At 50.7% G+C, this 23,902-nt stretch overlaps 1 protein-coding gene across 1 annotated transcript; it reads right to left on the minus strand.

The window, feature by feature from the left end:
- Positions 1-3,223: 3,223 nt before the first annotated feature.
- On the minus strand, positions 3,224-22,029 carry LOC103189185 (potassium voltage-gated channel subfamily H member 8). Its single transcript, XM_042343452.1, has 17 exons — positions 21,954-22,029; positions 16,311-16,544; positions 15,604-15,735; positions 14,923-15,053; positions 13,792-14,035; positions 13,111-13,268; positions 11,869-12,076; positions 11,247-11,441; positions 10,041-10,240; positions 8,895-9,144; positions 8,016-8,230; positions 6,860-6,898; positions 5,849-6,207; positions 5,434-5,528; positions 4,243-4,284; positions 3,912-3,958; positions 3,224-3,568 (listed from the first exon to the last, which is right to left on the minus strand). Exons 1-17 carry the CDS (start codon positions 22,027-22,029, stop codon positions 3,224-3,226), a joined length of 2,970 nt encoding a protein of 989 aa, XP_042199386.1.
- Between the last annotated feature and the right edge of the window lie 1,873 nt (positions 22,030-23,902).

Below are 23,902 nucleotides of genomic sequence, written 5' to 3' on the forward strand. Positions count from 1 at the left end.
TAAGCATTCTCACTCAGAATCACTTTGTACAAAGCTTATTAACTGGATTTAATAGACACCATGCGATGCACCGCCGACTGAGAGGGTTTCAGTCCACGATCCAACACAGTCGAAATAATATAATTCAAAGCAAAACAGTTTGTGAGATGGTTTCTGTTCCCAGAGAATTGATTGCAAAATCCTCACCCTCAGCTATAAATACTCTCGCATTATAGGACCTCTTTATCTCTCTCGTCCCCTCCCAGGTTACCTCTTCTGCTTGCTGCCTCCTCCCCATGTCGGGACTTAGAATCACATAGTCAAACTTCACTCCAGTTCAGCGCTGGGGGGGGTGGGGGGCGGGTGCGTCGTATCGTCAGAGGTGCCGTTCTTCGGAGGAGACGTTAAACCTCACTCCTCGTCTGCGTGTACAGGTGGACGTTAAAGATCCTGTGGCGCTATTCGAAAAGAAAAGTAGGTTTCTCTCTCTCTCTCTCTCTCCTGGTGTCCTGGTCAACAATCCCCCAAATAAAATTGGGTCACCGGTTTGTGGGACATTGCTGTGCGCAAACTGGCTGCTGACGTTCGCCCACAAGATGCACAGTCACTCCACTTCACCTTTCTTTTCGACCGGGCCTTTGGTCACCTTCCCCCCACCTCACCCCCCCCCGCCCCCCCCCGGCTCGGCCCCGGGATCCGTTAACGTGAAGCGCTCTGAGACGCCTTCCGGCGTGGAGGGCGCTATATAAATCCAAGTTGTTGTTGTTCACAGAATATCCTGTAAATCGCTTTGACGATGCGATAAGGCGCTGGATCAAATGCAAAGATTATTATTATTATTATTATTGTTCTTTTTTACTCTCGCTGGCCTGAGCTTTCAGATTCCACCCCCCCTAACCCTCTGGAACTCCCCCTCTCTCTCTCTCTACCCCTCCGTCTCGTGCCCTATCTCTCTGCCTATCTTCAAGTCCTGCCTTACAATAAACTGGCACATTAATAATCCTTTCCCAAGCAACGCAACACGTCTTTTCAATCCCTGCAGTGCCAAAGGAGGCCTTTGTGTTCACAGTAGCTGAACCTAACAGCGAAGAAACAGGAACATTTTAGACAGAAGCGCATTAGAGTTTCATATTCAGATGTCTTCCTCTAGATTAAGCAGAGAGCTTTTTTTTTTCGCGCATGGATCAACGCTTAATAGCATTTCAGCCGTTCAGCCGTTCATTGTTTGTCAATCTTTTCCCAGCAACTGGGTAATCAGAAAAGATCGCTTGCCTCCAGAGTAAATGTGGCTTAAAATTGGAAGTCGAGTGCATGTAATTCCCTTGGCTTAAAGCGTTCAGCCAGGATTTCCTGTCTGCCACTAAATCGACTGATTCAGACCTTTCTCGGGCTGATCTCTCACCTTGGAGCCACTCAAATCATCTGTAAGATGTTTCTAATTTTAATTTCTCAGGACCTGAGTGTGGGTGCTATTTGTCCGTAGTGAAGTAGCGGAAATGACCGTGCTGAAACACAAGCTAGAAAGGCACCCTTACTATACTTCGGTGAACAGAGAACTGAGCCAGGAGGAGACCAGAGAGAGATTTGCCCGCATCCACCAATCTTGACAACCACCGTTTGGTAGTCTACCACCGACTACCAGGTTTGCCAGTATTGTCAAGCTCTTTGTGATGTCCTCCCGATGTGAATGGTGCTATATCAATGTAAAATTTGTATTGTCCTCTTGACTTGAAAGGCGCTATATAAATGTAACTTCTTGTATATTTGTTGTTGTATTTATATTGTACATAAACTGGATGCATAACCCTACGTCTTACATGTCCAGGTTTAGTTTAGGGATGGTTCTTTCCCAATCCTATGAGCTCCCATCTAAAGGCTTCTCTTGTTTTTCTCTCTCTGCTCCATCCCCTCGCTGTCCCACTTGAAGGCCCTCCAGTCTCACTCGGAGAATAACAAGACAACAAGACAAGTCTTTGCCGAATCCTGCTCTAAAACTGGTCAGCCACAGCCACTTGTGCGAGGCTGGGCTTGAGTTGACTTCTCCAGTGTTCCCGAACGGGTTGGGAGGTCTACGCCAACTCCCCAGGCAGCAAGTCCTTGACTGATTACAACAGCAAGTGCTCTGCCCCTATGGAGATTAGCACACCAACGAGCATTGCAATGTCCACCTCAATGAAGCCCATTCCCACCTCTGCGTTAGCAAAGGTGAGTTATTCTAAGTTGCATCTATACTCCTGAATCATGACAAACCGTAACCCTTTCAGGTGCAGGTAGCCAAAGCACAGTCCAATCCTATAAATAAAGCATTGATTACTTTCTCAGTTTGTGGCACCTGTTAACCCCTTCAAAGTCCATCAGTCCATCTTGGCTTACCAATAGCCACATGGTGCATTCTTTGACGTATAAAATTGGACGGAACGAGTTACGGAACGATTCTCTGGAGTAACAAGAATGCCTTGCTGTGACTTGTCGCTTGATGAAGATATAATGGTGGTTTGTTGTGTGTCCTGTTTAAGCCAATTTATAGGCGACTGACAATCCCCAGAAGATCGCATGACTCTTTGTCAGGCTCAAGGTGTGATTGTTCTAAGCAATTAAGAATCCAGTCCAAGCCTTCAGTGCTCCATCATATCTAGTCCAACACTGGACCCTTTCTCTCTCAACGTATGATGTTCCTCAGCTGTGTCTCCACGGCGACGAGCCATTAGCTCTTGCATCGAGCTGAAGCCAGCGACGGTGGAGTTCAGGAAAGCCCGACCGGAGTTTGGAGAACCGAAGAGAGGATGAGTGGGGTTGGGAATCATTGACAAGGACTGAGCACTGTTCAGCGAGGCAGCACCTTCGGGCTGGTTGTGTCTGGAGTTGATCGAGATGAACGCCTTGGGGGACGGAGAAGACGGTGGGACAGGCTGCTTGGAGGTTGAGGCCGACGACGGAGACTGCTGCTCCGGAGAAGCGCTGAGAGAGGGACAGGAGCTCAGAGCCTCCGAGACGGTAAGGTTCGGGGGCGTTGACATTGACCGAGGTTGCCCAGGGTTGTGATGGGTACCGACGGAGACACTGTTCGGAGCCAACGAGGCTGATTGGCCAGCAGCGGGAACGCCCATCCCAGGTTGGTTAGAACCCGGATCTGGGTGATGCATCGGACTATTCCTCTGATCCCCCAGAGATATTTGATAATGGAAGGACGTCATGGGCTTGGGAACTGAGTGGAAGCAGTCTATCATGGGGTGGTAGAGCTCCATCAATTGGCGTGGGACCCCCCCCTGCACCGAGCTCCCGGGACAGCAGGAGGAGTGCCGAAATTCCAGGAGCTGGGGGTTCGGGTACTTTGGCCGAGCTGGGGTCCGGGCATCGACCCGGTCTGTAGCTGCAGCGTGGGTGGCTGTAACGTGTAGGAGACACTCGACGGCCATTGATTCCCACCCTCGTTCACACGGGGAGCTGGAGAGGAGAGTAGGGGAACAGGGTAGGGGGGGTAAGGGCCATTCCGACTGCTCTGCTGGGCACTCAGTTGGTGCTGTAGCAACTGCATCATGTTGTGGACTTCCCGGGCAAGGTGCGATACCTCTTGGTTCAGGTTATTCATCTGCCAACAGAAATACACAGTCAATGCACTTTACGCTATTTTCCGTGAAGCGCTTTGAGACGTCTCGAAGACGTGATAAGGCGCTGTATCAAATGCGAGGATTGTCAATATTATTATTACTATTAATAATAATAAAAGCGTCGTTCCTTTATTTATCTCCGCAGGGAATCTCCGGATGAGCACTCCGGGGTGTTACCCCACGTGAAGGGCTCTACGTAAATGCAAGTTGTTACTGAACGGGATGGAGTTTTGCCCCCAACTCTCCTGTCCAGGAGCACGAGAGGCGCAGTGTAGAGAGGCACAGTGAGTTCAGCTGCTGTCACTGAGGACTGAGATACTTCACCTCCTGATTGAGTCTGCTGATGTTCTGTCTGATTTCTGCTTCTTCAGCTGCACCTGCCTGGTTCACTCGAGTCGCACCTGGTCACAGAAGAGCACCTCATTAGAAAGAGAGCGAGTGTGAGAGAGAGTGAGAAAAGGGAGGAGTGAAAGGCAGGAGAATGGATCGAGAGAGAGAGACAACGAAAACGGAAGAGTGACGTGAGTGAGTAAGTGAGGGGACCGACCAACCAACCAACGAAGAAAAGAAAAGATGGTGGCTTTGTTGCTTAAGTTCATTCAAGTTTTTAAGAACTGTAAAACCCTTAATTAATGCCCCCCACGTTGTCGAGCACAAGTCAATGTGGATATTAAAGGTGTCGTTGAGCTCCAGGACTCTATCCCTGCGTGAGAAACGCTAAATAGATGCGAGTTGCTGTTGCTCTGCTGGGGAAACAGAGGCCTGTGGAGTAAGGAAACTTGCACGACGTTTCGCCCTGCCTGCCCGGGAATGGAACCCAAGTCCTCTCGCTTGCGAGGCGAGTGCTCTAACCACCGAGCTACAGGACTCCACAATAAGAACACAAGAATTAGGAGCAGGAGTAGGCCATTCGGCCCCTCAAGCCTGTGCCCCGCCATTCGATAAGATCACAGCTGATCTTCAGACCCAACTCGGATTACCCGCCCTATCCCCATATGACCCAATCCCTGTTTTTTAAACATCTATCAGTCTCAGCCTTGAAGATGTTCAAGGACTGACATCTACAGCCTTCTGGGGGAGTGAATCCCATAAATTCACTGCCCTCTGAGTGAAGAAATGTTTCCTCAACTCTGTTCTAAAAGGCTGACCCTTAATTTTCAGACTGTGACTCCTGGTTATAGATTCTCCCACCGGCGAAACAGTCCCTCAGTGTCTACTTTATCCGCCCTTTAAGAATCTTATACGTTTCAATAAGATCTCCACTAATTCTTCTCTAGAGAATACAATGTTTAAGACAGGAGGTGAACTATTGTCCCCCAGTACATCATCCACGTAATGCAAACTGGAAAAGAAATGAACAATTTTATAAATATAAAATATACAGTCAATTCATTTTGCAGTGTATCCCGTGAAGCGCTTTGAGACGTCTCGAAGACGTGATCAGACGCTGTATCAAATGCGAGGATTATTATCATTATTATTATTATTTCAAGCCCGAAGCTCACGGTCTCGGCTCACACAGCGAGAGAATTCAATAAAGCAGTTGCCATAAATGTTTGCTATTTATTGCCACAGCTCCAACACGCCATAGCAACCGGGTTGCTAAGCCAATAAGCCGCAAATACTGATTTATAGGTCGCCATGGAAATGGAAATTAATGCCATGGGTTCCCTGTGGGTTGTCAGTCCGACCAGAGTGTTTCTCAAAGTTTCCCACCAGAAGTCTCCCCTCAAGATCCCGATTCCGATCTCCTTCCCCACCACCTCCCTCCCTCAACCCCCTCCGCCCTCTCCCTCTCCCTCCTCATCCCCATCCACCCCAGTCCAATGTTCGCGAGATGAATCACCTTCTCCCGCACGGGTTTGAGGTATCTGGTTCAGGCCGAACTGGAACGAGGACATCTCCGACAGCCTCCCATCATCTTCGATCCCGTCCACAACCCTGCGAAGAGTTTGAGGGAATCGCGATGAGATTCTGTCGTGAATGACACGCGCTCGGTCGCTTGGGGACGGTTTGGAGTAGGATTCCTTTCCAATCGCAAGATCGGTTCTTCCTCTGTCCCTCCGCCTTGCACCCCCCTCCCCCTCCCCCATCTTCAGGTTGTGACTGAAGACCTCCCTGCCTCTTCGGCCAGCGCCTACGGTCACCTCTCCCAACCTCTCCCGTCTCAGCGTCGTGCCAAGCGCTCCGGGACGCAACCGAGCGGGGCGCTGCGCAAACGCAAGTCGTTGTCATCGTGACACCTCGCTGCGGGCTGGTACCTGGGGCTGAGGTTAGGAGGGCCGCAGCAGGACAGAGTTGGCAGGTGAAGTTTCGTCGGCTTTCTCGCGACCCCGTTAGCGCTGCAAGCCTGGCCCTCTGCCTTCCTGGGTTGCAGAGAGGGACTTCTGGCTCTGCCACACCGGCCGGGCGATAGGGTGGCCAACCTCAGGGTGGGGAAGCGCCTGAGGTCGTCTCCCAGCAAGCTGCCCAGCGACCCTCTCCGCACCGGGCTGTTCAAGCCGGGCAGGATCAGCCTCCTGGCCGCTGGGGAAAGATGGGGGTAATCCTCGGGCTCTTCTTCATTCTCCACAATAGACGGGAGTTTCCCGACACAATTCTCGGTGCGCTCAGGATGATGCTAGAACGACAGCACAATAAGACCTTGTTCATTTGTTCGTTCGTTCGTTCGTTCATTCATTCATTCATTCAGTCGCTATAATAATAATACTAATAATCCTTGCGTTTGATACAGCGCCTCATCACGTCTTCGAGACGTCTCCAAGCGCTTCGCGGGATACTCTGTCAAGTGAACTGACTGTATTTTGTGGGCGAAAACATTTTGGGTCTCATGGTCCGAAATTGGCTGCCACGTTCGTCTGCAAGCACAGCACACAGTCACCGCACTTCACGGCGTGTCCCTTCCGGGACGCCGAGGGTTTTGAGACCTCCTCCGGGCGCTGAGTGGTCCTGTTTCAAACGCGAGGGTTGTTATGACGGTATCGCGGTGAAGTGTTTTCGCACCGCAATTCGAATTAGAATTGTACAGCAACCAGACTCGCGCCCCCACGCTTAACAGACACATTTTACGCGGTAAAGAAAGTTCCTCGCTTTTGCCGTGCTTGAGGTTCAGAGTGTTGCTTCTTCGAACGATCAAACCCACCCACACCCACACCCCCCCACCCCCCACCCTCCTCCACACCGCCAAACCCCCACCCCCCCCCCCCGCTACCTCAACCCGAGTGGACAAACACCCCACAAAACCGAAGGTGGGAGTCAACACGATACCGTACCTGGGCCAGTCGTGGGGATCTGGAAAACCTGGAGATTCCCTGCGGAGATAATAAAGGAATGACGCTTTTGATAAGAAAATAACAATCCTTGCTTTCGATCCGGCGCCTCATCACGTCTCCGAGACGTCTCAAAGCGCTTCGCGGAAGAGGCTGTTAGGTGAATTGACCGTGTAATTTTTTGTCGAGGGCGAAACGCGGCAGCCAATCGCGCACGGCAGCGGTCCCACGAACAGTCGATGGGGTTGATTGACTGCATTACTATCGCTGTTGTTACGATTATTATGATTATCATTGAGGTTATTATTATCCCACGGAAAGCGTTTTTATCTTTTACTTCTCCTCCCACCCCTCTCCATTTTTTTCCCCCCCCTTCCCCATTCTCTCTCTCCACTCTTTCACCCCCTCTCCTCTCCTCTCAGCCCTCACCTCTCCTCCATCTCCCTCCCCACCCCACTCCACTCCCTCCCTCGGGCTCTCGGATGAGCACAAGCGATTTTAATCCCCGCTGAGGAAGGTTTGCAAAACAACCCATTTCAGACAGAAAGCGTAGCGCTGCAGCTTTCGAGCGAAATCCGCAAGAGACAGAACTCTAATGACCATGTTTTCTCAGCTTAATCCAGCGTGTCGGATGAAGGAGCTTTAACAAAACAAGCAACGATCTCTCGCGTCTTCGGAACTTGCTGCCTGTGTGATTTATAACGGCTGGGTAGATTTTTTCCCCCCCCCCTCTCCTTTCCAGTGACGGAAACGAGGGTTGATCTTGTTTATTGATTTGATGCGCGAACGGGGACACGGGTGAGGCGTTAAACCGAGCTCCCATCTGTGCCCCAGCCCCATCCCCGCCGTTTAGGTGGATGTCAAAGACCTCCCGGTGAATGGCATTATACCTGCCTCGCCGGCTTACAAAACCCACAGTCGCTACACTTCAACGAAGGCAGAGGAACGCAGGAAACAGGAGGAGGCCATTCAGCCCCTCGAGCCTGTTCTGCCATTCTAGTGGATGACGGCTGATCTGGGCCTCATCTGGATCTCAATATCCCAATCTGGGATTCAGCAGTCAAAGGAAATGATCATAACAATAATAATAATAATGACGATATACTGTATATTTTGTGGGCGAAACGAAAGGTGCTGTTTCTCTCAGGTGCGGACTCACCTCTGCCTCGTGACCCTCTTGGAGATTGAAGGTCAGGTCGAGATGGATGTCAGCCAGGAATTTGTTGGAATACTCAGGATAGAGCCCCAGCACCTCGTACAGACCTCTCAGCCCAATGTACTGCAGATCACAATAGGTCAACGCCTTGACGTCAGCATTGGTTTTAATCACCTGGTCCTTGGCTGAGAGGTCAGCACCGATCAGATCCCCTTTACCTGGAAACACAAGCAGAAGGGTTGCAAGATGTCTCAGTCAACAGCAGCAGCAACATCTCCCTCCGACTTCCAAAGGTTGTAGGTTCAAGTTCCTGCTGCCCCTCCCACCCCCTCGCCCATCTCCCACCCACCCATCCACCATTCCCCATATCAGGAGCTTTGAGCTCCCTCATAGAATCTCACAAGCGCAGAAGGAGGCCATTCGGCCCATCGTGCCTCTGCACCGGCTCTTTGAAAGAGCTACCAACTAATCCCACTCCCCAACACCCCGCCCAACCCCCCCATAGCCCTGCACTTTATTTTTTTCTGTTTAAGCACCTCTCCGATTCCCTTTTGAAAGGGTTTCGAGTCTAAGCTGACATCTCAGTACAATGTTGGGGGGTGTTGGAAGGAAGTGTTGGAAGGAAAGCCGCTGTGTTATCAGAGAGGCTTCCCTTTGGATGAGACGTTAACCCAAACACTTTTGTTTGGCATTATCCTGCCCGTTAACAAGGAAAAAGCATAGAGAAACTATGTTAACTATCCACAGAAGGAAGCCATTCGGCATAGACACGATGGGCCGAATGTCCTCCTTCTGCGCTGGGTAATTCGATGAACTTTTACGCGTACTGTATAGAAGTACCGTATGAATGCATAAGAAGCCAAGTGTGACAAAGCTCCTCACCGATGATTGCCAGCACCATATTGTCTTTGAGGACCTCCATCGAACCGGAACATACAAAGTAGTTAGCCTGGAGAGCGTCACCCTGTCTGATCAGGTATTCTCCCGGAGCACAGAAGGAGGTCTTGATGTGGAGAGACAAGGACCTCAGGATGCCACGACTGGCCGAGGCAAAGAGAGGCAAGCGGAGGATCTCCTTGTTCAGGTGCATGGCAACATCCGCCCGCAACTCATCTGGGAAGTCACGCAAAAGCTGCACAAAAGAGACATCAGGGTTTCTTGTTACAGACCGACTTACGTTCACAACCCATCACGAGGTCACGAGACAGAGAGACAGAGACAGAGACAGAGAGGTTCGGATGAACAAGGCTCTTTGGTAAGGTGACCGTATACTGGGGTAACTTCAGAACAAACCCAAGGAGAGGTTATTTCAGTGAGTGAATAGTCAACCTGTGGGACAGGCTCCCGCGGGAGACGGTTGAAGCAGGAAATGCTGAATCCTTCAAACACGGATTGGATTAGTTTTCTTTCAGGAAATAACATGGTGGGATACAGTGCATAGGGAGTTCAGGACATATGAATGCGACCACCTGCAAGGTGGAAGGCAAGCTAGGTGGACCTTGGTCATTTTATGTTCTTGTATTGGCTGCCACCTTTCGCCCACAAAATATACAGTCACTCCACTTTACGGTATATTGCGTGAAGCGCTTTGAGACGTCCCAACGAGTTGATAAGGTGCTATATCAAGGTACTTATTATTATATTGTGATATGATTGGTGTTTCTAAGGTGTGCCTTAAAATCAGAAGCAATACAGTTAGTTAGGTCAGTGCACATCAGCACCTTGGGACGTCCTCCCGACGTGAAAGGCGCGATACAAATATAACTTGTGGCTTTTAGCATCAAAACTGCAATAAACACGAGGATTCCTCGGTGACAATTCGGAGACTAGATCGAGCATTCCCAAACTCCTGGGATTTATGGATCGCCGCGAATTAACTGCAGATCTATGTATTCCACCCGCTGACGATCATTTGCCTCCCTGCCACTTGTGCTTAAATTCCCAGCTAAAACAATTATTGCTTCTTATCATGCGGATAGCACCAAAGGCTAAGGTAAGAGCACACAGGGATACAGTGGGATATTCTACCTCGTTGGTATCGATCCCATTATTCACTGACCACGTCGTTTGGAAATATTCGAGCATTCGCTGCTTAAGCTGCTGCGGCAGATGGTGGACCCGAATGAAGTCCTTCAGGTCCTTCATTCGAGTGTGGTAGAGCGAGCGCCTCAAGTACATTCGCTGGATGATGGCGGTCACGTTCCCAAAAACCACAGCGTGCATCAGAGCTGCGGAGACAAACAACAACGCTGTATCAAGTGCAAGGTTTATTATTATTATTATCCCTGAGCAAACCAAGCTACTGAGAATAGCACACGTGCGCTTTACACGACGCCTTTAACGCCGGGAGCAACGTCTCAAAGCGCAAAGACCGACCAATCCGTTAGTTAAACGGTGGCAAGAGTTATACGAGGAGATCTCCCTGTTTGCTGAACCCTCGGTATTTTTCTTGCGCTGCAAACAAAAAAAATAACCCAAGCGGAACCCAAACCCATCAGATTTTCTACTTTGTCGGACACACGACAAGCCGGCGATTATGTATTCGGCTCCTGTGCTTTGCTGACCTCCATCTCGCTGACATTATCAACCGCTCTGATCACAAAGAGTAATTGCAATGTTGGCAACAGATCTAAGGACCCCTTTGTTTACTCTCCAGGAGAAGATAAAAAGGCTGTAAATTATAAATGCGGATTTCTTGAATTATGTATAAACAATCAAGGTGTTTGCATCTCAATGGGGGCGGGAAACCGGCTCCTGGTACAATCTCCCTCTCGACACGCCACCTCAAATGTGGTCACAGTCTTATCTTAGCTCAGCAACACTGTAATAATCATCCTTACCTTTGATTACAGCCCCTCATCACGCATTCGAGACGTCTCAAAGCGCTTCCCAGGACATATCGTAGAGTGAATTGACTGTATATTTTGCGGGCGGATCGCGGCAGCCAATTGCGCACAGCAGCGTCCCCCACCCAAACGGTCGTGGATTGAGTGACCAAATTATTATTATTATTTTATTTATTTATTTGAAGGGATCTTAACCCACGGGAAGCGATCCGCCAATCGATCCACAACCGTTTTCCTACTTACTGCCAGGTAAACAGAGGTGTGCGGAGTAAAGGAAACCTGTCCTAGCGTGTGGGCCCTGCCCCGGGAATCGAACCCGGGTCTTCCCGCTTGCGAGGCGAGCGCACTGAACCACTGAGCCACCGGACTGGGACAGGGAATGGCTTACCCCCGATCAGCATGGTGCAAATGGAAAATATCTTCTCTGCGTCCGTGTTGGCAGAAACGTTTCCAAACCCAACGCTGGTGAGGCTGCTCAGAGTGAAATAGAGAGCAGCAATGTAGGCGTTCCTCAGAGTTGGGCCACCCATTGAGTTATTGGTGTAGGGGGTTTCTAAACGTTTACTCAGTTCGTTCAGCCAACCTGCAAAGAGGGGATGGGGGGGGGGGAGAGGAGGTGGTGGTGGGTGGGGTGGGGAGTGGGGGGGTAGAGAGGAAGGGGGGGAGGAAGAGAAAACCACCATTCAATCCCAAGCAAACAGAAATTTTTTAAGGTGTTGTCAAAATTGGGCCAAAAATGCTAAATGCCGATCAGGTTGAATAGAGAGGAGGGAGGGAGGGAGGGAGTGGGATTGTAATGTAAAGTGTAGTGTCTGCGTGTTTTGTGGATAAAAAGCTTTATTCAAAGCTTTCAATGCTGAACTGTTTCTTCAGCATCGGGATTAAAATGTTCTGCCGAAGATCGTTTAAAATAAACCAGTGGAACAGGCTCGATGGGCTGAATGGCCTCCCTCCTTCCCTCCCTCCCTCCCTCCCTCCCTCCATTTATCCCGATCAGCATCCAGCCTTACCGATGTCCCACGTGTGAGGATCGTTCAATTCCATCTCCCTCTTGCCAATCACATACCAAATGCAGGCCATCCAGTGAGCGAGCAGGGCAAACATGGACATGAGCAGTGTGAGGACCATAGCACTGTACTGCGAGTAACGGTCCAGCTTCTGCAACAGGCGGAGTAACCTCAACAGGCGCACGGTCTTCAACAGGTGAACCAGAGAGGTCTGCGAAAACACGAGGACAAAGAACCTGAAAAGATTGCCCTTGACTTAAGAGTCCTTACAGTCTGGACCGCACTGCCTGAAAGGGTGGCGCGAGCAGATCCGACCATGGCTTCCGAAAGGATTAAGTACTTGAGAGGGAAGCACTTGCAGGGCTATTGGGGGTAAGAGCGGGGGAGTGGGACTAGTTGGCATGTCTTTCAAAGAGCAGGCAAGGGCACGATGGGCCGAATGGCCTCCTTTTGCGCTGTAAGATTCTGCCATTCTATGATTCCAACTCCTGCCCTTTGCTGACCAATTTTTAATCCCTTCTGCCATCTTTCCTACGCCCCTGTTTTTATCACAGATTCTCCCGGGTGGCACTTTATCAAAGGCTTTCTGGAAACCCATCCACCTTGTCTACCTTATAGGATGGAATGATGGGCCAACTGGCTTCTCTTCCACCCTGGCATTTCCACAGTCTTTTCCGGAGCTTCACGTAAAGTGGTGAAGCGTTTTGAGGCACAATAATGTTTTGTTGCGCGAATGAACGAGAAGACCGCACGGGGTTGGGCAAAATATAAGTCATTGCAGGACACGCTCTCACCCTAAATGCAACCAAACAGCCCGAGCAACGAACGAGGAAAGATTCACCGCAAAGCTTTTGTTGCAATTAATACAGAGACAGACAAAAGCCTCTCTGGCTTTCTATCTCTCTCTCTCTCTCTCTTGTTCTCTCTGTCTGTCTTTAATACAATGACCGAGAGGGAAAGGCAGAGAGAATGTTTAGGACATGGTGGGGGGGGGAGGAAGGGGATGGGGAGAGAGCACCAGCTCAGACACGATGAGCAAAGATCAGGAGAATTCGATTCGAGGAGGGGGGGAAGTAGGTACGAACAAAAGGCCGTGGAGGTTGGATCCGTTCAAATCTTCGAGACTGAGTTGGATAGATTTTTGTTGGGTAATGGTATCAACAACAACAGCAACAACTTGCAAACGCAGAGTGCCCTTCACCCAGAGTAGTGTCCCAGAACATCGAAGGGGACTGATACACTTACCACCGTGATGTTAAAGGCGTACAGGAGATCAAATGGAAGGGCAGCGATCAAATCCACCACAAACCACGTGGTCCCATAGTGGATACAGATGGACCGGGAGTCGTAGACCACCTGCCCCGACTGACTGACGAAGGTGGTACGGAAATTCAGGACGATGTCTGGCGGACAACACCGAGAGGCGGATTAGTTACCAAAAAACATACCGCACACGCTCTGGGGTCAGCTCGGCGGGAGAGCAATAAAAATCATCCTAAATCCTCCTCGCGCTTGATAGGGCGCCTCGTCGCGTCTTCGAGAGACGTCTCGCAGCGCTTCACAGCGTACGCTGTAAAGCGTAGTGACTGTATATTCCGCGGGCGAAACGCGGCAGCCAATTGCCCCACAAACAGACCAAATTATTATTATTATTATTAGTTATTTATTGAAAGGGTTAAGCAAATCACCAATCGACTAACAACCGGGTTCTTACTTACAGCGAATAAACAGAGGCGCGTGTGTGTGTGTGTGTGTGTGTGCGCACGCATGTGTGCGCGCGTGTGTATGCGTGTGTGTGTGAGCGCGCGGAGTAAGGAAACTTGCCCAATGTTGCGCCCTGACCCGACCGGGAATCGAACCCGATGTCCTCTCGCTTGCGGGGCGAGGGCTCCAACCGCTGGAGCCACGGGGACGCCGCAGACTGACCGAAGATGAAGAGCATTTCCACGGTGATGTCGCTGACGATGGTGCTGCGGGAGGTGGAGTCGCTGCCATCGATCTCGGCGAAGCAGACGTTGTAAGGCACGGTCACCGCCACGTAGAAGGTGGCCAGCAAGATCAGCCAGTCCCAGCCGGCCTTGAACATGCTGTAGTGCAGGAGGATGAAACGAGCCTTCTGAATGGACGCCACTTTGTACTCGGGGAGGGAAGACTTGTTCTCGAAGGCATGCTGCCAAACGAGGAGACACAGAGAGAGAGAGAGCGAGAGAGAGAGAGAGAGAGAGAGAGCGAGAGCGAGAGAGTGAGCGAGAGAGAGAGAGGATCTCCAACTCCACCTCAACACAACGGCAAAGTATTGTACGATAACTTAATGCCGACGATCCTTACATTGCGCACGGCAGCGTCCCACAAGCAGTCATGGATCCAGAGACCAAATTATTATTTTTTAGGGGGGAAGGATTAATCCCCCCCCCCCCCCCCCCCCCACCCCCCCAACCGCCTCACCCTCGGAAAGCGAATCGCTATATGCACTACAAGGAAAAAAAACGACAGCTCATCGCATTCGTTTAGCGCCTTTCACATCCCGAGGACGCTGGGCAAAACCAATCGGTCCCAGAGAAACAGTCAGGGCTTCGGATCTTTGGGGGAAGTCTCTTTCAGACGGGCAGCGAGCGATTCGCAGGACAAATGGGCGCGAAAACACAAGCCCAGCGATGAAAAGTATATGGCGTTTACATAACCGTGGAACCGTCCATTCCAACGCGATTGCCTCTGGCGGAAGTCCGCAGAGAACACATTCATTCGCCCGTCCAAGTTGTTGAGGCACTCAACTGACAGAGTGTGGGGCAGGAATTCGTTTCGGGCCAAGTGATTTTTCCTATCAAAACACACTTTATCTCCACCACAAGACGGCCAGCGTTTGTTTTTCGACAGAAACGTTTCCCAACGACCTTTTTCTTGGAGTTTCAGGGCTCTAACTCCGAGACGAGGGGTGGGGGAGGGAAATCCACCCCCCAAGTTTGGCGGGGGAGGGCGGGGGGGGCGGTGGGGGTGTGGGGCGGGGCGGGAAACTGCCTGGACCTCAACTCGCCGCTCGACGCAGAAGAGGGGACTCACGTTGTCGAGCGTGACTTTGCCCTTGTCCTGTTTCCGCAGGCGGCTGGTCAGGTGATAGAGGACTGTCCTGCCTCGCTTGCGGGCGGCGCTGAAGTGTGATCCGCCGGCACATTTGTTCCTACGTTTCTCCTCTGTCGAAAGAGAAACAGGACTCGGGCAGCAGCAGCAACAACAACAACGACGACGACGACAACAACGACACATGATATTTACACACAGCGCCTGCCTTTCGCGTCGGGAGGACGTCCGAGGGCTGGACGGTCAGGGATCGGCATCCGAGCCGGTGGTTGGGATCAGGAAGAGGGGTGGAGGGCGGTGGGGTAGGGGAAGGGGTAGGAGGGCGACCAAAGGCGCGGTCGGTCGAAGTGGAGGGTCTTGAGATGGGTCTTGAAGGAGGTGAGGGAGGGGGCGAGGCAGAGGAACTGTGGGATGGAGTTCCAGAGGTGTTGGGGGCTGGGGTGGGGGGGCCAGAGAGGCTGAAGGCCCCGCCCGTGGGGTGGGGGGAGGGTGGTGGGGGGAAATTTCGGCCATGACACTCAAGAGACACCAACACATCACACGCTGATAGATTGTCACCCCGTTGGTTTGATGGCCTGAAGACGGGGCGGGGGGGTGGGAGTGGGGGAGAAGATTAGAGGCTTCAGCGTTGGGTTTTGTGGATCTCCTCACGTCATGACCCACCTTCCTTGCGGTCTCCGTGCTGGTTCTTCCCCCGAGTCTCTGTCGTGTCCTTGAACGAGACCAGATACAGCACGACTTCCCCCTTCTCGTTTTTAATGGGAACGATGTCCAGCAAACACCAGAACCCCAATCCTGAGAGAGAGAGAGAGAGAGAGAGGGTGTGAGAGTGAGAGAGAGTGAGGGTGAGTGAGATAGTGAGAGAGAGTGTGATAGTGAGAGAGAGTGAGAGAGAGATAGTGAGAGAGAGTGAGAATGAGAGTGAGAGCGCGTGTGAGAGTGAGTGAGAGAGCAGACATGACCTCCAAATAACAACAACAACAACCTGCACCTGCGCAGCGCAGCGATGGGAGGTGTGGGGCGCCTCCCCCTTTCCCCCCCGCGCCCCCACCCCCCCCTCTCTCCTTCCCTCCCCATTTTCAGATCGCGCCCGAAGACCATCCTCTTCGTCCAGCGCCTACGGTCGCCTCCCCCGACCCCCGCAGCTCGCTCTGGGACCCTGCCCTGCGTGAGTGTGTGTGGGGGCGGGTGGTGGGGGGGGGGAGGGCGGGTTGGGGAGCTGCGTCGACGCAAGTCCCAAGGCGTAGCCCCAGGACATGGTTTGAGGTCGAGCGGGAGCGTTAGGGGAGAGGAAACGCTTCCGGAGGGGAAAGCGCGGTGGTTAACCAACCGCCCAGCGGACGTCAGCAGGGCCCCGGCTGGATCCTCACCGGTTTTCTTGTACAGCCGCACCTCAGCCTGAAACTCCTGCTTGCCTTCCAACGCCTTCTCCACCTGCAGCGAGACCTGGTCGCTGGTCTCGGCCCCGTGCAGGAACCGGCAGCGGCAGTTCTTCTGCATGACCTCGGTCCGGGCGAAGCCGGTCAGGTCACAGAAGCCATCGGAGCAGTAGACGATGGGGAAACCCCGACACACCTGGGCGTTGGCCAGGATGAAATTGCTGTCTGCGGAGATGAAACACAGCCATAACTTGCAGCGCGCGTGTGTGCGCGTCTGTGTGCGTATGTGTCTGTGTCTGTGGGTGTGCGTCTGTGTGTGTGTGCGCGTCTGTGTGCGTATGTGTCGATGTCTGTGGGTGTGCGTCTCTCTGTGTGTGTGTGTGTGTGTGTCTGTGCGCGTGGGTCTGTCTGTGTCTGTGTCTGTGTCTGTGTGCGAGTGGTGTTAGTCGGCTGGCGGGGGCAATAACCCCTTCAAAAAATTAAAATCATAACAAATTGGTCACTTCAATCCCCGGGTGTACGTGGGCCGCCGGCGTGCGCGATCGGCTGCCGCGTTTCGTCCACAAGGTACGCACTCAATCCGCTTGACAGCGTATCCTGTGAAGCGCTTTGAGACGCCTCGGAGAGGGTCACAAAGGCAATTGAAAGCGAGCGAGAGGAGCTTGAAATTGATCCGCTGGGTACCTGGCAGCCATTGCAGCCTGGCGAGGGCTGGGCGCGACGGGGGGAAGGAAGCAGACTCGAAAAACCTGGAACGACGCAGGCACATAACTTAGCAATTCATTATCACCTCCCACACTTCCTCAAAACTGCCGTCTTTCTCGCAGCGAACACAAACTTTTATTCTCCCCCCCACCCCCCGCCCCCCCTCCACCCCCCCACACCCCCACCCATCCCTCCGTCGCCCCACTTTCATTCTCCCCACTTTTATTCGAATAAGAATTCACAAAATCAACCGGAACCAGAAATCCAATGAAGCGCTTTGACGCATCTCTGCATCAAACTGAGAATTATTATTGTTGTTGTTATTATTAGCTATAATTTAGCCCCTTTTTGGTAAAATAACACACCACGTTTCCAATTCCAATGACCTGCTCAGAGAACAAGTACAGAAAGGTGTCACTAACAGCATTTAAACCCAGATACCAAATCGCATCCATTTATCTTCGACCCTCTTAATACCCAACTCCTCAAATCTCTACCTGCCCTTAATATCAATGATCTGTCAATGATCTGTTGACACACACGTGCATTTGTAGCACAAATGTTTCCTTGGGCAGCCAATTCTCATCCACAGTCTGCTTTCCCCGGTCTACGTACAATAAAATCCTGATAACTCGTCACTCCAGGAGAAAACAGCTCAGCAATGAATTATCAGGAGCGGCGAGTCAGACACACACACACACACACATATATATGTATAAAATGCGACTGGGATATTGTGGAGTCCTGTAGCTCAGTGTTAGAGCGCTCGCAAGCGAGAGGACCCGGGTTCGATTCTCAGGCAGGAAGAAACCCGAGGCAGGTTTTCTTACTCCACACACACACACACACACACACACAAATGAATGCGGTCAATTCACTTTACAGTGCGTTCTGTGAAGCGCTTTGAGACGTCTCGAAGACAAGTGATAAGGCGCTGTATTAAAGGCAAGGATTATTCTTCTTCTTATTATTATTATTATTGCTGACAGCATGATGAATTAAGTGGCGGTGGCAAGTTAAGTCAGGGTCGAATCATCAGGTGTTTACTGTTGCTCATGAAGTCTTCCCACTGAGCCGTGTGGGGTTGTGGATCGCAAGATCACACGATACCGATTACGATCAAGAGGTTTGTGCAACACTAAGCACTGCTCGTGATGCGCTAAAGAGCTGGAGAGAGAGTTAATTACATGGACTGCAGCTTGCAATTTGTCTGCTGCGATAATGCCAAGCTTCGCAAGCAGTTGTTAAGATGTCACTGTGATAATGTTAAGACTCCTTATCGCCTGTTGCTACTTTCCTGTGACAGTATTTGAGCCTTATATAATGTTGGCGCAGTACAGAATCGGATTCCTCCTGCAAGCAGCGGCCAGCCGGCTGATTCGAGCTCGCTTGGCAAGTCCTCCCGAGGTGAAAGATCCCTTTAAACGCAAATCGGACCGCACTGTATTATGACAATAATAATAAATAATAATCCTTGCGATTTGATAAAGACTCAGTAATTTGCGCGGCTCTCCTGTCGTAAAAGAAACCGATCCCTCTACAGACCGGGACGAGTGGCCCACACTCTATGTGCGTCGTTAGTATATAATATAATAATAATCCTTGCAATTTGATACGGCGCTTTCCACGTCTTCTCGACGTCTCAAAGCGCTTCACGGAATAGACCGTAAAGTGAATTGACCGTATATTTGTGGGCGAAACGCGGCAGCCAATTGCGCACAGCAACGTCCCCCACAAACAGCCGTGGATTGAAAATGACCAATTTATTATTGTTTGGTTTTTTGGAGCGGTTATTTTTAGGCTCTGTGCGGAGTAAGGAAACTCGCCCGAGGTCTCGCCCGGCCGGGAATTGAACCCGGGTCTCTCGCTTGCGAGGCGAGCGCTCTGACCCCTGAGCTACAGGACTCCACAAATTAATGCTTCGGATTTTACAGCGCAAACCACACAGCCACTGCGCTTTACAGCAAATCCTGCGAAGGGCTTTTGAGATGTTTTCCCGACATGAGAGGCTCTTTATTAAATGCCAAGATTACTTTTGTTGTTATTATTATTATTATTATTATACCCTTCGAGTAGAGAGCAATGTTCCCAATCTTCCCTGAAGCGCAAATTCCGCCAATTGTCGCAAAAGTAAAGCTCGACATTTCGCACGCGACGCGGAAGTCTCACGACAATCACAAACGTCACGACTTTGGTCCCACGTGGAAACTCTAAGCGATGCCTTGCAGTTACCCGGTTCGTCTCGCTAAGTGGTGCAAATATCGCACAGAGGAGCGACCCAGAGCAGGGTTGAAGAGATAAGCTCTTCGATTCGGTTACGTAACCCGCATTGAGCGTCAAAGGGTTCAGTAATTACCCGATTCTGAGCAGACAGGTTGCGGATTGCTCCCCAGTGACTCAAATGCTCGTGGTTTAACCTGAGGTTTAATGACGTCCTCTGTTCTTTTCCCCTCGGAATGAGTTGCTCATTCGAGGACTAAACCTGTATAACAGAGGCCGATAACCAGCAGACGACTCCCCCTCGCTTTACGCAGTCCCTAAAAATAATAATCATCCTCGCATTTCATTTGAGGCAGCGCCTTATCGTGGCTTCGAGACGTCTCTCAAAGCGCTTCGCAGCAAACGCTGTGAAGTGCAGCGACTGTGTGTTTCGTGAGCGAAACGCGACAGCCAAACAGTCCCCACAAACAGCCGTGGATTGAGTGACCAAATTATTATTAGGTCTAATCTCGCCGGGCACCCCAACACCCCCCTCCCTCCCCGACACTCGCTCGCTCGCTCGCTCACTCACTCACTCACTCACACACTCGCTCGCTCACTCACTCACTCCCCTGCGCTCCCATGTCAGGAACGTCCACTCGGTTGAGGGAACAGGGAGTAAACAAATCGAGGCGTGTTGTGTTTTGCTTTGTTTACCTGCGTACAAGAATAAACCCACGAGAGAAAACCCCTTGGGCGGTGCCCAGGTGGGTGAGTGATCGCGAGTGAGTGAACATCACACCAGGGATCACCGGCATCAGTCAACCAGTTAAACTCTGGACCTCTCTCTCCGTCAATCCCTCTGCCTTACTCCCTCGTTCCCTATTTTCCGATCACACCTGAATACCTTCCTTTTTAACCGTACCTGAGATCACCTCCTCCCTCCCCCCCGCCCCCCAACTCCCCCCCGGCTCGGAATCAGGCTCCGCCACTGTTAAGCGCTACGAGACGCTGACCCTGGCGCTGTTTAAATGCAAGTTGCGTCGCTGTTGTTCTGTTGCTCACCATCAGTGAATAGTTAACAACTATTGTTGTAACCACAGCATAAATGGTGTCGTTTAATAACTGCAACATGAGTCACGTAGCAGTTGACGTAATACACCGATGGCAGCCAACGGAGCAGGAATCTTAACGCGCATTTTCATTCCAAACGTAACGTACGTACACGCACAAACACTCGCGCGCACACGAAAGGATAAGTTTTCTTTTAAATAAACCCATTCCCGGAAACACTCTGCACCTATTCTATTTTCCTATCTATCTCCGAGTTGTAAGTCTCTCTCTCTCTCTCTCTCGGGCAAAGATAAAAACTATACTGAAATATTTAGGAGCCTCGTGGTAACGGATAATAATAATAATAATAATAATAATAATAATCCTTGCATTTGATACAGCATCTTATCACGTCTTCGAGACGTCTCAAGGCCCTTCACAGGATAGGCTGTAAAGTGAATTGATTGCATCTTTTGTGGGCGAAATGCGGCAGCCGATTGCGCTCAGCGACGTCCCCCTCACACACAGTCGTGGATTGAGAAGACGCGATAAGGCGCTGTATCAAATGTTATAATTTATCATGATTAAATATCTAAGCTTTCCCACATGTTCGTCGTTGTGTGTGTTGCGAGAGATCTGCTGTCCAGGGCTGAAAGCAACGAGTTCGGTCGACCAAAACTAGACCGAGCTGTTAAATTAAACATACTGGGCAAAATGCACTGTGTGGGGGAAAAAAAAGACTTTATACTGTACTCAAACTCCATGGGTCTGATCTGCAATCATTGGATTTCCTGCTGCGTTTCTCACACAGAATACACGGTCACTCCATTTTACCCCGTATCCCGTGAAGCGCTTTGAGACGTCTGTATCAAATGCAAGGATTATTATTATTATTACTATTATTAATCATTATTATTATAGCTTATTATTCTTTTGAGCACTTAACCGACTCCCCCATCCACCCGATTCTGTGTACCTAATTCAGTCAGTTTCGCAACTGAACTAAAAGGTACAGGTTCTTTACGTGAGCCCTGGGAAAAATAAAAATTATTCTGTTTACTAATGTTGCTGTATCTCCCCAGGGACCCTGACAACATAGTCTTGTCTCCCCCCCCACCCCCCCACCCCCCACCCACACACACACACACAATCTGAAATCACTGTACCATTTTATATACTGTATAATCCTCCTGTGGTCCCAAATTGTCTGCCGCGTTTCGCCCGCAAATATACAGTCAATTCGCTTCACAGTATATTCTGTGAAGCGCTTTGAGACGTCGCAAAGACGTGAAAAGTGCTGTATCAAATGCGAGGATTATTATTATTATTATTATTATTATTATTATAAGGCGCTGCATCAAATGCGAAGACTATTACTAACAGCGCAGTTTAAAGAATCCACTCAAACACATCATTCTCACCATGTAACTGAGCGCAGTACCAGACAGGCGATTCTCGTTGTTTCCCAGGTATATTGTTCAAAATTATATACACATATATACATATATACACATACTTACACTTCCACACTCACTCAAACACCCGGATACACACACACACACACACACACACACACTCCCACCACCCGGCAAATATAGACAACCGTATTTCTCCCGTAACATTGGGGTCAAAGTAGAGACCGTTGAAAGTCTCCTAAATAGAAAACAAAAAGCTTACGTGTGCCATCGAACCGTGTAGCTATAGTGTCGAGGAAGGTGTTCTGAGGAGCCAACAAGCCCTTCATGACAGGCATGTCTGCCCCTTCACCGCGGTCGGGTTGTGGTACCCGAGTCACTGGAGTTCGGGCAGTCCCGATCGCTGTGGATGGAGAGTTACATTAGCGTTGAGAGTGAGATCTTCCCGGGCATAGAGACCAGTTGCACACATGGTTGATAGGGACGCAGCTCGGCTGTTGTGTTGTGCGTCGTGTGTGTGTGTGTGTGAGTGAGAGAGAGAGAGAGAGAGAGAGAGAGATTATACAATCGCATGTTTCTCTCAATGTCCATCATTTCCAATCAATCACCGGTCGCTACAGCAATTGGGATCAAGACGTCGTGGGGTGGTGGGGGGTGGGTAAGGGAGCTCCCCTTATCTCCATCCTTCTTCCCCCCCCCCCCCCCCAACCCCGTCCGCTGGCAATGAAAGTCCTGTGGTTGGGTCTATCAAGCTCTGAGCAATCGCTCTCACTCCCTCTGGTAAGCTCACAGCTACAGCTTCTGTTACAGAGGTTCCCGTTGAAGCCGTCGAGAACGTGTGTGTGTGTGTGTGTGTGTGTGAGTGTGTGAAGGAGCCGAGAGAGAGGAAGGAGTTTGCTGCCTTATTTAGACTTCTCCCCTCCCTCTTCAAAGCCGCATGCGTTTTTTTTTTTAGGGGGGGGTGGAGGGGGGGGTGATTCTGCCGCGTTCGCCCACAAATATACAGTCAATTCACTTTACAGTGTGTCCTGTGAAGCGCTTTGGGACGTCCTCCCGACGTGAAAAGCGCTCTATCAAATGCGAGGATTATTATTATTAATATTATTATTTTAAGAAGTTTAACAAGCTTCAACAAGCTCTATTTTGACCCCCGCGCCCCCCCCCCCCCCCCACCACCAAAATTCGGGGAAAGAAGAATAAGAAAAAATAGATTTTTTTTTCTTTCAAGACAGGACGTGAGGATGGGGGTGAGCGAAGGCTGAGAGGAGCTTTTGAGATGTCTCAAACGCCTGCTGTATAAAATCATCATCATCATCAATATCGGGCAGCTCTTGTAGACCGGTCCGATGGGGAGTTGAGAGGAGAATCAGGAGCTGTATATACAAATATACAGTCAATTCACTTTACAGTGTGTTCTGTGAAGCGCTTTGGGACGTCCTCCCGACGTGAAAAGCGCTATATCAAATGCAAGGATTATTATTATTATTATTATTATTATTATTATTATTTCCAACGGCAGTTCATGTTCCTCACCTCTGACATTCCTTGCCTCGCTATTCCAGCGCCTTCGCTCTCAGCCTCGGCCACAAACTGCCGTCGCACTGGCTAATTGGCGTGTGGCAGACAGCTCAACCTTTCCTTCCCCGTGCAGTATTTCACTCAATGCTTCAGGCAGCCCAAATGACTGCCCGCTCCCCCCCCCCGCCCCCCACCCACCCCTCCCCTCGCCCCCACTGTCATAATCACCGCTTTATGTCGGAGGATCCAAGTCTCGCATTAAAATACCAGGAAAGCTGCGGAACGTGGGCAATTAGCGCCGGGGACGGAGTCCGTCAGTTAATTAAAATAATTCCCGCTGAGCTCCTAGTTGCGCTGTGTGTGTGTGCGTGTGCGTGTGCGTGTGTGTGCGCGTGTGTGTGTATGTACGCGTACAACGGCCTCGCAGTTCAGCGGGTGCTATTTTCGGTCGCTCTGTTGAAACCTTGTGATGGTTTCACTCGTCTACGGTATATTTCAGCGCCTCGGGACGTCCTCCCGACGTGAAGGGCGCGACACAAATGTAATCTTGTTGTTGTTGTTGCTGCTGCTGCTGCTGTTGTTGTTGTTCTAAGCCCTTTTGCTGAGGGCGCGCAGAGAGGAACCTAAACTCACGACGGCTCAGAAAAGTGCTCACCTGACGGTTCTGCCAGCGCAGGATGGCCACCGCCGGCC

This window comes from Callorhinchus milii, unplaced genomic scaffold (assembly GCF_018977255.1).
Source record: "Callorhinchus milii isolate IMCB2004 unplaced genomic scaffold, IMCB_Cmil_1.0 Scaffold23, whole genome shotgun sequence".
NCBI lineage: Eukaryota > Metazoa > Chordata > Chondrichthyes > Chimaeriformes > Callorhinchidae > Callorhinchus > Callorhinchus milii.